The sequence below is a fragment of the Stegastes partitus genome, unplaced genomic scaffold (assembly GCF_000690725.1).
Source record: "Stegastes partitus isolate 25-593 unplaced genomic scaffold, Stegastes_partitus-1.0.2 Scaffold352, whole genome shotgun sequence".
In the NCBI taxonomy this organism is placed as follows: Eukaryota; Metazoa; Chordata; class Actinopteri; family Pomacentridae; genus Stegastes; species Stegastes partitus.
Genome location: NW_007578083.1, coordinates 353,548 through 368,740, shown reverse-complemented (window position 1 = coordinate 368,740; position 15,193 = coordinate 353,548). Strand labels below are relative to the sequence as shown.

Sequence of the window (15,193 nt, the reverse complement as noted above, 5' to 3'; positions counted from 1 at the left end):
ATATAACAAGAAACTGACGGCTGATCTGAAATTCAGTGATGTGTCTCGACCGTAATCCAGTTTGGGCTCTGAAAGTTAAAAAAATGACATCGGGACTGAATTAAGCGTTTAAAAGCTTCGATGACCTTTTTTTCTGTGTCAGAATTTTTCTAATTTAACAGTTTGAGGGTAACCTGAGCACTAACGTTGTTCATGTCTGTCTGGTTCAGGGCTCTCTTGTCGTTGTGGTGGGGAAGGTCGGCTGTGGAAAGAGTTCTTTACTGGCTGCTCTCACTGGAGAACTCAACAGGTACACCACTGTTCCAGCTTTACTCAAGATATTTAGATTGTACTTAGACAATGATTGCTTTCATCCAGAGCTTTTGCAATAGGCAGGGATTTTCTGGAACACTGTGAAAGTTAGAGATCTATTTACATATTCCAACGTAGAATTAAATCAGTTATTTGACAAGTCAGAGGCTGTCATACAGCTCAACACACGAACGGCCTTAAATGATGCGTTTCATCCCAAATGGAGACAGAATCAGACTTCACAAGAGCAGCTTTTTAATAATAGCTCAAGAGTGCAATTGTTCTAGAGTCTAAGGTACACAGACGGAGAGGAAGTGGCTGTTTGTTCGGCTGCACTGAGGTCCATTCATGCTCCTTGTTTGTCTGCAGGCTAAGTGGAGTGCTCTATGTGGCAGACAGAGAGGTCGGCTTTGGTCTGGCCGCTCAGGAATCGTGGATCCAGAACGCATCAGTGCGAAACAACATCCTGTTTGGCAAAGACTACGATGCTGCCTTCTACCAGGCTGTGATCGAGGCCTGCGCGCTCTCCGATGACCTCAATGTACGATCGTGACTCCCTCTCTGAGGACTCACCTTCTCCTCTTCTGCTCGTCTCTGAGTGTTTGTCGTGGGGCTGGTGTTTTAGGCCTTTACTAAGCAGCAGTAGTGGAGACATGACAGGAGATGGGGGGTTGGGAAACACCTCTGATGTCTTACGCTGGTTGGTGTCTTGACCTCAGAGAGATTCCAATCTCTATATTTCTTCCTTACTGTATTTGTACAGATTACTCCAATTATTGTCATATGTTGATCTTTTGGCGAGCTGACTGGGAGACACTGATGACACTGAAAACATTATGACCGTCTGTGCCTATCGTCCTGTTGCTCCTGTGACTTGCCACCAAAACAACCAAGCCATGAACTCTGGGAGACCTCTGAAGGTGTCCTGTTGGACACCAAGATGTTAGCAGCAGATCCTTTAAGTCCTGACTTGTCAGACTACCTTATCCTCCAACACCATGTCATTGGTTGTAGGTTTGTTCCTCCTTGAACTGCTGTCAGTAGCCACTGCTCAATGGGACCAGCCTACAAGCTTTGCATTTTGGGAGTTGCTCTAATTCAGCCATTTAGCCACAACAATTTGTCCCTCGTCAGACACATTGAATACTGGTTGAGTAGCTGTGATGTTTGGCTCATCTGGGAATTTACACTTTGTTTTGAGAGGTGGATTCTAAAGATGGTGATCACAGTTCAGTTCAGTCCAGCGCTTTAGCCCAGAGTGAGATGTACTTATCTTCTGGACAGAGATCTATAAAGTCTGGATGTTTTTGGACCGTAGATTTAATTAAGGTGGACTGTGACCTTTTCTGCACAACACCATCTGATCAACATTTCCTTTCTAATCATCACTTAACACAACAATATGCACATTCATTGTCCACAGAGGATGCATCTCTATTAGTTTGGACAGCCTTTCTTGTGAGTTTGTTGCAGCCCAAGCTTCTATTAGTACGTTTTTAGCAGATTTTACCAAAATACGTTAAGAACATTTTTCAAAATTGAGATATGATTCACTGTTCCTTTTATAAAGAGTCTTAGTGCCTGTGCTTCTGTGTCTCCAGGTTTTGCCAAACGGTGACAAGACAGAAGTGGGTGAGAACGGAGTGACTCTAAGCGGAGGACAGAAAGCTCGGCTGGCCCTCGCCAGAGCTGTTTACATGGTCAGTCCTCTGCACCATCCAGCCATCTGCTTCAAGCTCAGAGAGATGCGGAGGAGGTTTTACCAAACAAACATGTTAATCTGCAGAAAACAGGGATTAAAATAGAGACACTAGCATCTTGCCCGCTTGAGTGAGACAGTTGGCCAGATGTCTAAAATGTAATATGTGCTGCCTATAAACAATAATGAAACCAGGAAAGCAGTGTTTAGAGATGATCTGCAGGTGTTACATGATGCTTCTCTCTCCTGTCCTTTTCCTGCCTAACCTCACCACTCCAGGACAAAGACATCTACCTCCTCGATGATCCGTTGGCAGCAGTTGACACCGACGTTGCCGAACACCTCATGAAGAAATGTATCCTCGAGCTGCTCAGGGAAAAGACCAGAATCCTTTGCACGCACCGCATAGAGTTTGTGAACAAAGCTGACGTGGTGGTGCTAATGGACAACGGAACGATAATCAAAACAGGTAGAAACAAAAATCTGATCCATCCATCCATTATCTATACACCACTTCATCCTCACTAAGGTGGTGGGGGGCTGGAGTCTATCCCAGCTGACTCAGGGTGAAGGCAGGTTCACCTGGACAGGTAACCAGTCTATCACAGGGCTACACTTGGAGACAGACAACCAAGCACACTCACATTCACACCTACGGACAATTTACAATCACCAATTAACCTCAGCATGTTTCTGGACTGTGGGAGGAAGCCGGAGAACCGGAGAGAACCCACGCCACCGAGCCACCTTGCAGCCCAAAATCTAAATCAAAAAGTTGAAAATTACACATAAAGTTGTCGTCAGGTTTTAATGTTTTCATGGGACTGAAATTTAACTAATTGTTTTGGTCCAGAAAGAATATTGTAAGATGACTTTTTGGTGTTTACAAGCAAAATCAGGGCAATTTGCTGTTTATACTCAGTTAAAGAGTCCTACATGTTCATTATCTCATGATGTTACACCATTTAGTAACAACTGTAGTATTTATCTTATCTACTGTGAGGTCATGAATAGGTAAGCTGCTATATTCCAGAACTAATTAGAGTTATTTTCTTGTAATTTGTCTCATTTATCAACTTAAACAACATTATTTTACATCATTATAAATATTGTAAACACAGGCATTGCCCACAAGACATTAGTCTCTGACAGCTGATATACGGAGACGGTGTTGGACCCGATTCTTCAGTTGGAAGCCAAAGAACAAACCGGAGAAATCCTCAGTTCACAGATGTAGAATTTATTTGTGTAAAGTGAGGCGGCGCTGGGCTTGGAGTGACAGGGCTCTCGCGAGATCTCTACCAAAAGATCCGAAAACGGTTCACATTTATCTTCTTGGGCTGGGCCTGCCTCGTACAGAGGTTGGACTTGTACGCAACCGAGAATAATTGGCCAGTTACCAATGACGTGGACAGGCTTCCGTGCTCTGTTCTCGAAATGTGGTAAGCATCATGTGTGGATGCTGTTGGTACGGTGTGTGTCTAAAGTAACAATCCTAACTGACAGAATAGAGGAGTTTCAGTTGTTATCTTCAAGGTCGTGCACTGTGCTCAGTAGAAAAAATAGGATCATAGGTTCAGAATTCAGAATACACAATAGCTCAAAACATAGCTAATTAGAATAATAGGAAACCTGCTGGAGGGCTTCATGGCTCTGGTAAAAATCAGCTTCGTTCCATTGTTTGTATTTAGCTCACTGGCTAATTTTAGAAAAACAACTATTACATGTAAGAGTAGCACCATCTTAAGTGAGTTGGGTTTATGTGAAATGTTGTACAACCTGTGCGTGTTGACTGGAAGTTTACAGCTATGCTTATTCCTTTGTGTCAAACAGGCACACCAGCAGAGATCCTTCCTCTGGTGGAGGCAGTGCCCAAGAAACAGAAGAATGATCACAACATGAAGGAGAAAGGTACGCGTGCCTCAAGTTACAAGTGATAGACTAAAACTTTTCCTCTACCAAGTCACTTATCTTGTAAAACATTGCGACATTCGTGATCAGTACATTATTTCGTAAATGCTTTTATGCTATCAAGAAAATCAAAGACTTCAGCAATACAAACAATCCGTTTAGTGCCATCAGGGTTCTGTCTCGACATGTTCTGCTCTGGAGATTTCTTAACTTTTCCTCTAGCGCCATCATCAGGTGATTTTTATTTTATTTTTTCACTCTTGTGAATGATCAAACACTGCAAACCTCAGCTGCATTCCCAGTTTGGTGATGTTACCCTAATGGTGTACTGAGATGGTGAACGGTATACTTGCTAAACACCAACAGTGTCATCGTGAACATGTTCATCAGACGGGACCAGAAAGCAACATTTAGCAAACACACCAGGTACAAAGGAGTTCAGGTGGACGTGACACGACACAGTGTCTGGATGATCAGTACAGCCTGTGGATATATCTGTCACTCAAAACTAGCTGTTCTATAGCTGGTGTTATCCCTCCATCTGCCTTTTGAACTTCTGAACAAGGCCAAGCTGGTTAACTGTCTTACTCACTCCTACCTTTTCAACACGGCTATACTACAACAATGTTTTACGAGCTATTTAATTACTATTCCAGGGCTTTTCTGGCTTCAGGATGAGCCTTTGGGGCTGTCCTCACATGACTGCAAGCATGATCTGTTTGCTTACCGCATACAGTGAAGGCAATTAGACTACACAGAAATAACAACAAACACCCTGTTGTCCTTAAACGAGGCTTTTTTTCTTGTTTGGTTGTGTGCACTGACAAATAAGGTTGTTTGATTTGAAGTACTTTGCTATGAGCGATGATCTAGAAGCACTGCTAAGCACATAGCTGCTAGCACGGCTGTAGACTGACTGCTGTTGTTGGGTAAATTCCCCAGGACAATGTAATCTTTAAGACTGCTACTGATTGTTTATCAAATCTAGTATAGCTGTAGAGAAATCTTACATTTTTTTCTCGTCCCGTTTTGATGGTAACCAGAAGGCATGGAGCAGGATGAGGAGGAGTCGGGTTCACCCCCTGATCTGCGTGTGGACGATGATCCCGACCTGTTGAGCTCAGAGCAGAAGCAGGTGGGCGGCTTGGCATGGGGAGTTTACCGGACCTACTGGCTCGCTGTGGGCGGAGTGCTGGCCTCTTCCATCTTGATGTCTCTGCTGCTCATGCAAGGTTTGGAGTAACCGCTTGACCTTTCTCAGTTTAATCTGTGTCCACTCATGACCTTCAACAAATGCTTCTAGTCACCAGTTTATGTCTTTGTTCTGTCATGAGTTTGTAGATCACAAGCTTTAATAACTTGATTAGTATTAAGGTGAGTTCAGTTAAAAGGGTGTTTTGTTTGTTCTGTTTTCCTCTTCAGCACTCTGGGGTGTTATTATTATAGCTGTTTGGATTGTTTAATCAGGCTTCAGTGTATTCTGTCTAAAAAGGAAAAAAAAAAGACTCTCTTCTTGTTTCATTTCCACAGTTATGTTGACAAGAACTGCTTTTTTTTTGTCATTTAGCATCCAAGAATGCGTCCGACTGGTGGCTGTTCCACTGGATCTCAGAGTTAAAGAACAACGGTTCCACCAGCGCTAACGGTTCTTCTTCAGCTGTTTACAGTTCCCCTCACCTGCTGCTTATCTCACCTGGCTGGCTAACGTGAGTTTGACAGCTCATAATGTTTTAACAATACACTTCAACACGGCAAACACAGCAAAATTTTAAATTAAAATAGAGTTTAAAAGTTTGGAAATAGTGTGAAAACTGATACTAGTTATTACACAGAAAGATTCAAGAAAGCAAGTATTGACAAAATAGATTTACTTTTGTGTGCAGTTGTTAACTTAGCTGTGGGATGATCAGAGATAAAAAAAAAACAAAAACAAAAGGTAATTTATTTTATTTCATTTTTTATTTTATTATAACAATATTTTTGTTTATTATTATTATTATTATTATTACTACTACTACTACTAATAATAATAATAATAAAATATCTTATTTACTTTCATAATGAATTTTAATGAATTGCAACACGTCATCAAGACTAGTTCAGGAAATAAGGACACAGTGACATGCAGTATTTGTTGTTTATGAAAGTTTCTGATTAGTTCGCCAACAGCTGAAACCTAAAATGTATTTTTGTACTTTCAAGTAATCTTGTTTTTATACTCATCGACCTTCCCTTAATTGCTCCACCTTGTCACTGAGATGAAATCTTCACATCCACCCTTCCAGATCTCCTCTGCCCTCTGCGCAAGCCTTTGCCTCCAACAACATGAGCACAGATGTCCAGTTCTACCTGACAGTCTACGGCTCCATCGCGGTGGCCAACACCGTCTTCACTGCCCTGCGAGCCTTTCTTTTTGCCTACGGAGTCATCTGCGCTGCCTCTGCCATCCACGACAGACTTCTGGATCGAATGCTGAAGGTGCGTCATCTGAGCTTTGAGCCCTGAGCACCTGTCAGACCGCCCGGGCCAGCAGTCAGAGCTGAGCTGAGCAGATTGAGTGTTTATCATATTTGGCAGCAGTAGCTGAAGGTTAGAGAAGCAGGCTGGTGACTGAGAGTTTGCCAGTTTGAAACTCCAGACTCGCTCATAGGAGGATGTTATTGAAACAAAGTCTTCCTCCAGCTTCAGATGCCCTTGAACAGGATGTGTTCTGCTCAAACTTCCCGCCTGTTCTGCTCAGTGGCTTAAAGTACATCGCTAATGATGTGCAGGGCAGTTTTATTAATCAATACTTTTGTGTAATCACTTCAAATAGAACAACACTGTCTCCAAACTTCAGCTGAGTTTTTTAAGACTCATTCAGCTCATGCTTATATTGTTCCTGTTGCTTCAGTCGCTCCAGACAGCTTTTTTTTCCAGAATCTTGGATGCTGAATGTGTACAGATTTGAAAAAGCAGTTTTATCTGTGTGTCTACGTAAGGACATGCCAGCTGCAGGCACACCGGCTGAACCAGAACACTAGAACCAAGCCAAGCTAAAGTGCTAAAATGCTTCTTCTAGCAAACTGGGAACCATCGAGTCAGGTGATAGCTCTGTGGGTTCTGGTAATGTGGTCCACTGTTGATAGATCTGTGAAGAAGCAATTTCACTCCCCCCCGGTTCAAAAGTAAAACCTCCATTAGGATTTCCCTTTGAAACTGGTACATGACACACAGTTGTGGTGCCTCGACAGCATTAATTGGTTTGGAGCTGGATTTGTTGTGATCAGAACACAAAAGGTTTATTAATCAGCTTTAATGACTTCAGTGTCAGTTTGGATTAAATTCAGCAGCGTCCTCTCCGCAGCAGTGGTGCAAAACGCTTGTGGGTACCGTTGGTTTTTTTTTTTTAGACCCTTCCAGCACGACAAAATGACAAACAAATCTTAATTTGTCAAAAAAGAAGTAAAAAATAACTATAACTGGTGTAAACAACATAAACCCACAGGGTTGTTCAGTAACATTGCTTCAAAGAGAAAAAGGAAATCCAAATATATCCATCCATCATCTATCCACACCTTAATCCTCACTAGGGTCATGGGGGGCTGGAGTCTATCCCAGCTGACTCAGGTTCACCTGGACAGGTAACCAGTCTACACTTAGAGACAGACAACCAAGCACACTCACATTCACACCTACCAATTAACCTCAACATGTTTTTGGACTGTGTGAAGAAGAAGATCCGGTGTGTCCTCACCGGGATGCGAACCGGCGACCTTCTAACTGCGAGGCGACGGTGCTGACCACTGAACCACCTTGCAGTCCAAATACAGAATGGGGAAAAAACACTTCCTGAACCAGCTGCACTTCCCATTTTGCAACTATATTTAAAAATATGTGTTAGAGGAGCCTTCACGTGGATTCTAAAAAATATGTCTTGCTACCTTTCCCATGTTTAATTTAAAGTTTGAATGAAAGCTAACCAAAATAATTCATATACATAATCGTTTCTATAACTTCTTGTTTGTGTGTCCTGCAGGCCACAGTGTCCTTCTTCGACACCACCCCTATCGGCCGCATACTGAACCGTTTCTCCTCAGACTTGTACACTGTGGACGACAGCCTGCCCTTCAACCTGAACATCCTCTTGGCCAACATTGTTAGCCTGCTGGGCATGCTGGTGATGATCAGCTACGGCCTGCCGTGGGTCCTGGTCGCGCTGATTCCCCTGGCCGCGGTCTACCACCGCACGCAGAACTTCTACAGACACACCTCTCGGGAGCTGAAGCGCCTTTTCAGCCTCACTCTGTCGCCCATCTACTCACACTTCTCTGAGACGCTGACCGGACTGGGAACCATCCGGGCCAGCGCCAGCTCTGCCAGGTGAGAGACAGGAAGTTGGACCCTTTCAAAGCTCAATACATGAAGATTTTTACATCAGATACATGTATTTTTTAAATTACTGGAATGTAGATATGAAGGAATTGTTATAGAAGAGTTGTGCAAATGTGTAGTCTGGAGGACAAGTGCAAAAATAAACTGCTCTTCAAATTAATTTATTAAATTACTTCAAACCTTTCTTTTGCATTTGTGTATTTTGGTAGTAGCCACTAATACTGTACTGGCTGATTTACTGTTAACAACATTTATATTTGTACCAATTTATCCACATTTAATGACCTTTACAACATAATCACAGCAAGGTTTGATTGTTTAAACATAATTTACATATTATACAAGATGTTAAGGATTTGTTCTTAACAAAATGACAGTTTTTTTCCTTTTTAAGTTGTTGGTCGTTAGCTGTTTCGAGACATTATATCAAAAATCTTCTCTTCTTACTGTAAAACCTTAAAATATTGTTAATATCACAAATACATAAGTCCACTACAGTCACTCATTATTTATGAGATATCTTCTTCCATAATCAAAAGCACACTTGACAGGCCTTTTTATACTCTGCTGTACACTTTTCTAAAACAAACAGCTGCTTTATGGAGGTTAAAACTGCAAATGTAGCTTAAAACATCTGCACACTTTCTCCAGAACATCTGACAAAAGTGTCTTCGAGCAGTAATGATAGATTTGATGTCATTTAGCAAAAACCTTTTTTATTTTTTTGCGTCGGCGTGTCGTTTTAGTGCCATTTTCATTACGTCTTCACAGCCATCACATGTAGCGCTAAGTGGCTCTCGACACACAACTCTAAAGGGACTGTTTGCTGTTGTTTTAGATTTGAGGAGGAGAACTCCAAGCGTCTGGAGCAGAACCAACGTTGCCTGTTTCTTAGCAACGCAGCCTCGCAGTGGCTGAACATCCGCCTGCAGCTGATTGGTGTTGCTGTGGTGACAGCCCTCGGGGTGATTGCTGTCATTCAGCATCACTTTAATTCTGTTGATCCAGGTGAGACAGCTGAATGTGACGGCTGTGCCCCCGTGTATGAGATGTTTAATTATGTGTTAAGTAAAACTAAGTGTGTGTGTGTGTGTGTGTGTGTGTGTGTGTGTGTTCCTGTCAGGTCTGGTGGGTTTGTCCCTGTCCTACTCTCTGTCCATCACAGCGCAGCTGGCTGGCCTCATTGTTAACTTCACACAGACTGAAATCCAGCTGGTGAGTGTGGAGCGAACAGAAGAATACACCACCGGCCTGCCGATGGAGCCACAGCATCAGAACGCACAGGTCAGACCACGCTGCTGCTGACGTTAACTTAACATCAGGTATCGGTATCAGGTCTTTCCAGAGCTCCTGACTGTATCTTATGACCTACTTCAGTAAATGGAGCTTGCTTTTTGGTCGTAACATGACATGCAGAAGTGCAGGAGTATCCTTTCCTTTACAGCCTCAGGTTACAACCTGCACCTCCCTGAATACAAACAAGTTTTATCTTAAATATCGCCCCGTCTCCTGTGACAGGTGAAGATAAAGTGCTGCTGTTGCTTGAAGCCGGTTCTCCACACTGCTTCACTGGTTCTGATAACATCAGGCAGACATCCGACTGTCTTAAAAAATCATTTTGTAGCATGACAAAGACTCCAAATACAGAACCAAAGTCACTGAGAACTGTATTCAGCCACTAGAACGACAGGGAGTCCTGCAGTGAATGTTCTGGTTCCCACAAAGTCCGGATCTCAACATCAGGAAATCAGTCTGACGTTACACGAAGAGACAAAAGACACTGAGACACTAAATCCACAGGCATTCCAGTTACACTGTCGTACTCTAACTATATAACTAATCCAACTATTCTGATAACGATATCTTAATACGTTTAGTTTTGTTGTAGTGACTCATTTCAGATTTGTTTTCCCTTGAAGCATCAGGACTTCTGCATTTGGTCTAACTTTCTCTGACTCATGAAAAAACAACTCCACAGCCGAGGCTACAGCAAGTGTCTTCAAGATTGTACTATATTTGTGGTTGTGGTCACACACTTCATTTCTGTGGTGACTCTGGTCTGTTTTCTTCTCCTGTTTATGCAGAAATTGTTTTTGGCTCTTTGACTATTGGTATGGTAACAAAAACCTGATATTGAATTAAATTTTTCAGCTGCCTCCTGCATGGCCTGAGCAGGGCTGGTTGGAGTTTCGCGATGTGGCTTTGGCCTACAGGGACGGTTTTCCTAACGCCCTGGACGGCGTGAGCCTGGTTGTGCGACCCGGGGAGAAAATAGGCATTGTGGGCCGTACGGGCTCTGGCAAGTCCACCATGTTCCTGGCACTGTTTCGTATGGTGGACCTGAACCAGGGCCAGATTCTTCTGGATCAGCTGGACATTAGCACCGTGGGCTTGGCTCAGCTGAGGTGAGCTCAAATTGGTGGTGGATGAAATTTATACAAGAGATTAGATCAGAGGTTAGATAGAACTTCATTGATCCCTTTAGTGGGGTACCTCAGGGAAACACCGACACAGACAGCAGCACACATCAGTTAAGAAAAAAGCAGTAGACAAGGAAACAAAGGAAACAAACTGTTGGGAAGAACAACAACACGGTGTAATAATAATAATAATAATAATAGGAAACATTTTTCAAACAGGTAACAGTAAGCATATGGAAATCACACGACAAATTGTGAAATGTCAAATCAACACATTTTTAGAGATAATCACAGTTTTTCATTCCTCCTGCGAGGGGATCACACCTGTGTTGTTGTTCGCCCCGATGTTAGTCGTCATTGCTATATCATTACGTGAGTACTCATTGGATGGACCACACCCATCTCTGAACTCGATCTTCATCATTTTGATCCCAACTACATTCCTCTGAAGGTTCATGACTGAATCATTCACAGTTGTGACGCGCTGTCATGTTGACGGAGCAAACAGACATAAACAAGTGCCAAAGTACTTTACTTTGTCTCAGTTCTCACCGCAGTAGGTGTGTCCAGGAACACACTCTGCCATGACAACACACACAGAACCACACACACACACACACACACACACACACACACACACACACACACACACACACACACACGGTACCATCTTTGCTATAACATGTGGCTGACTGCGCTGTGCGGTGATGTTGGCGCCCTCTGCAGGTCGAGATTGGCCATTATCCCTCAGGACCCCTTCCTGTTCAGCGGGACCATCAGGGAGAATCTGGACCCCCGTGGGCAGCACCTGGAGCAGCAGCTGCTGGATGTCCTGGACCAGTGTCACCTCAGCGCTGTGGTCAGCAGGATGGGTGAGACGCTGTTAGTAAAGTGACACAGTCGGTTCAGGATGAGCCTCAGAGCACAGTGATGGCTTCTCAGTCGAGGTGTGTCTGCTGTGAAACCACCTGACTCACTGCCACCCTTTGCTGTTCCTGTTGGTCACATGGACGATGAACGTGCAGCCGGTGGTACAGAATGTTTGTTTTGGTTCAAAAGCCTCGTCTGTGGAGAAAATAAGCGTGGATCAAAAACACTGACTGATATTAATGATCGAGTTGTTTTAACGCATTAAATCAGCCGCTGTGTTCGTTATCCATTCACTTATGTTTGTTTAGCGTTCTAGAAGTTGGACTCGATGCTTTGATAACTATATTTCATGATCTAACATCATTGTCTTTGTTTTTCTCTTCTCTCTGTTTTAATTGATCTTATTAAACACGTCATCATTTAACAGGCAAACTGATGCCTGAGCAGGTGTATGCGACGGTATCAGCTGCAGGATCTCTAATGCTGTGTGTGTGTGTGTGAATATCAGGTGGTCTGGATGCTGAGGTGGGCGAGAGAGGAAAGTGCTTCTCTGCAGGACAGAAGCAGCTGCTGTGTCTGGCCAGAGCTCTGCTGACACAGGCCAAGGTGAGACCTCCGTGGTGTCGTTACACGAAGCACCAACAGCCTGCAGCGTTCCAGGCGACAAAAAACAACAATTCAGTAAAAACGGAAACATTTTGTTTTCAACTGAGATAACTGTTGGTACACGGCAGCCGCGCTACGAGGAAACAGAACAGCTGCTGCCTCGAGTTAAAGACGACAACAGAAGATGTGACTTAATATGATGGACACATGGTGACCATCAGAGTTTTTTCTTTTATCTTGCCCAAGTTGTGCCAATATACGGTTTTAATTTGTTCTTATGACTTCTATTTTCACAAACCTTATATAACAGCGTGCATAACCACCTTCGTGTTCTGGTTTGGACATCTCTGGTGCATTTAAAATACTTTTGCACCCAGATTACTGCAGCCCGATATGTGTCATGTTTGCTGCAGCGGTGTGATGTAACGAGGCGAGAAAGCCGTCGACTAGCAGGTGAAGCAGAGCTGGAGGTTTATCTAACCAAACACATTTAGTTTTTCACTTAAATGCTGCTGCTGAGAGTTGTTAGCGTGCAGACTTAAAGACCTAAAAGTATGCAGCTTGTTCTGGCAATTTAATTACTCCCCACATAATAAAAACTCACCTGGCGACAAAAGAAATGATGGCGCTGCGTTTGATTTGTTCTAATTATGACCTTGGCACTCCTTAACCTGTTTAGATCTTGACAGCCTGTTCGCTGAGACAGGCGTTGACCGAGGCTTTTGTTCTTGTTCTGGTTCTGCAGTACAGGAAAGAACAAACGCAACACATCAGTGCTTCTAAAGACATTTAATTTTCCATCTAAGTGTGAACCACTTTACCTCTGACGGCTCTAGAAGTGAACCCGGTCCTACAGAAGCTGTGAACATTCACTCATATGTACTACTGCAAATTGTTTAAACACGTTAAACATTCAACCTCATCCAACCATCAAAACAAGAACATGTTTTCCTGATACTGTTGATCCTGTGGTTGATGCTGTCTCTATTCATTTCTTTGCATCATTTTCAGTCATTCCTACACAGCTGCAGCTTCTGTTTCTAATAAATACCTTCAAATTCTAACACTGGAACGTATGACGAGGTGTTGTCCCTCCATGTAGGTGCTGTGTATCGACGAAGCGACGGCGAGCGTGGATCAGAAGACGGACAAACTACTACAGCAGACTATCAGAGAGAAGTTTCAGGACAAGACCGTCCTCACTATCGCCCACAGGTAACGTTTTCTGACTCACATGTCTTGAATAAAAAAATCCTTTCTGTCTCAGAGCCTTGTGCCGTAATAGCTGCAGCATTTCATTTACATCACAAGCAAACCTACATTTTTAAAGTCCTTGTAAAACAGGTTTTTTTGAAGGAAGAGTTGATTTCAGATTTGACTCTGGGGCTGCAAGGCGGCTCGGTGGTTAGCACCTCACAGCTAGAAGAACGACACCCGGGATCTTTCTGCGTGGAGTCTCCATGTTCTCCCCGTGCAGCGTGGGTTCTCTCCGGGTTCTCCGGCTTCCTCCCACAGTCCAGAAACATGCTGAGGTTAATTGGTGATTCTAAATTGTCCGTAGGTGTGAATGTGAGTGTGCTTGGTTGTCTGTCTCTAAGTGTAGCCCTGTGATAGACTGGTTACCTGTCCAGGTGAACCTGCCTTCGCCCTGAGTCAGCTGGGATAGACTCCAGCCCCCCATGATCCTGCAGAGGATTAAGCGGTGTATAGATAATGGATGGATGGACTCTTGACTCATTCTTCATTTCTGTCCGTGTCTTTGACCAGGATCAACACCATCATGGACTGTGACCGAGTGCTGGTGATGCAAGCTGGAAAGGTGGTGGAGTTCGACACTCCTGCTGCTCTCTGCCGAACCGACAACTCCATCTTCCACCGACTGGTTGGCGATGGAGGACAGTGAGGCAGACACCTGAAGAAGGGAATCTTTGAAAATCTACATTTTTCTATGCTGAAGACTCGCTGGCTTTCACAGCACCAACCATGAGGCGTCACACACATCTAGAACTTTTACATCACAGCCCCAAAGTACAGGTGAAGCACATTTAAACCTGCAGCTCGGACTCAGAGGTGGATGTTTGGGTTGCTCGACGTATTGATGTTACGTTGTGCTGATGTTTAATTTTCTGAAAGTAGATGATTTTTAATGCTGAAGCAGACTTGACAATGTTCCTCTCCCCCGAATTCCTGCATTTTGTTCAATGTAGAGTAAAAAAAACTCCACTTCCCCTAAAGCTGGACTCTTTTTTTTTATTACTACTGAGCAAAAATTCCAAACTAAGCTTTCAGCAAATTCAAGTAATCTTAGAGGAAACTAAACTGCTGCCCTGCTCTTGGCTCCACTTTCAGGCTTTAGAAAATGTCTGAAGCGATGGGAGGCCAGTCGCAGGTCTTTGCAAGTGACCTATGGGAAGCAACAGAGCCAACATGGTGGCTGATGGGGTTGAACAGAGCCAACATGGTGGCTGATGGGGTTGAACAGACTCCGGAGTTGGTTCCAGTCCTGTGTGAAGATTCATATAAATGTTGAATTTTAGTGTTTTTAGGGCTTTTTTTTCATATTTCCTTTTTATTTTTTTCCTTCCTGTTGCAGCTTTAAGTCACTTTTTTTGCCTGCTTTGTCTAATTTGAGGCTCGTTTGTAACGGTAGAGCAATAATTTCTCTTCACATATTTATATAATTTATTACTGCAGCTCTACGTGGGATCAGTCGCTCCGTTGTCATCCGTTGTTTTAGACCAAATTTATTGTTTTTTTGCTGCAGTGTTTGTGTCCATATTGCGTACTTTTTCTTTATAGTTTGTACTGTTGCATGCAGCATAAATGCAACCTACATTTATGACAATATTGCACCTTAAGCTTTCACCGTCACATCCTGAGGTGTGACATGAGCGCTCTCGGTGGCTCGAGCTCGTTTGTCGTCACACAGACTGTGATGTACGTTCCACTGTGCAGAGGATTGTGGGTCAGGAGGGCCACACAAGCCCAGCATACTGCAAAATCCAACTGGGTGTAGAAGGAT

The 15,193-nt window shown here is 43.4% G+C and overlaps 1 protein-coding gene across 1 annotated transcript in view; it reads left to right on the top strand.

Moving 5' to 3' along the window:
* Positions 1 to 14,405, top strand: part of abcc10 (ATP-binding cassette, sub-family C (CFTR/MRP), member 10) — a 21,601-nt gene extending 7,196 nt beyond the window's left edge. Inside the window, exons 7-22 of the mRNA XM_008284245.1 lie at positions 210 to 289; positions 661 to 832; positions 1,893 to 1,991; positions 2,270 to 2,459; positions 3,824 to 3,901; positions 4,945 to 5,133; positions 5,469 to 5,607; positions 6,187 to 6,379; positions 7,920 to 8,263; positions 9,114 to 9,283; positions 9,399 to 9,559; positions 10,427 to 10,680; positions 11,422 to 11,567; positions 12,074 to 12,171; positions 13,274 to 13,386; positions 13,939 to 14,405. Of these exons, the coding sequence (XP_008282467.1) occupies positions 210 to 289; positions 661 to 832; positions 1,893 to 1,991; positions 2,270 to 2,459; positions 3,824 to 3,901; positions 4,945 to 5,133; positions 5,469 to 5,607; positions 6,187 to 6,379; positions 7,920 to 8,263; positions 9,114 to 9,283; positions 9,399 to 9,559; positions 10,427 to 10,680; positions 11,422 to 11,567; positions 12,074 to 12,171; positions 13,274 to 13,386; positions 13,939 to 14,074 (2,562 nt within the window). The 3' untranslated portion in view covers positions 14,075 to 14,405. The remainder of the gene's footprint in view (positions 1 to 209; positions 290 to 660; positions 833 to 1,892; positions 1,992 to 2,269; positions 2,460 to 3,823; positions 3,902 to 4,944; positions 5,134 to 5,468; positions 5,608 to 6,186; positions 6,380 to 7,919; positions 8,264 to 9,113; positions 9,284 to 9,398; positions 9,560 to 10,426; positions 10,681 to 11,421; positions 11,568 to 12,073; positions 12,172 to 13,273; positions 13,387 to 13,938) is intronic.
* The last annotated feature ends 788 nt before the right edge of the window (positions 14,406 to 15,193 follow it).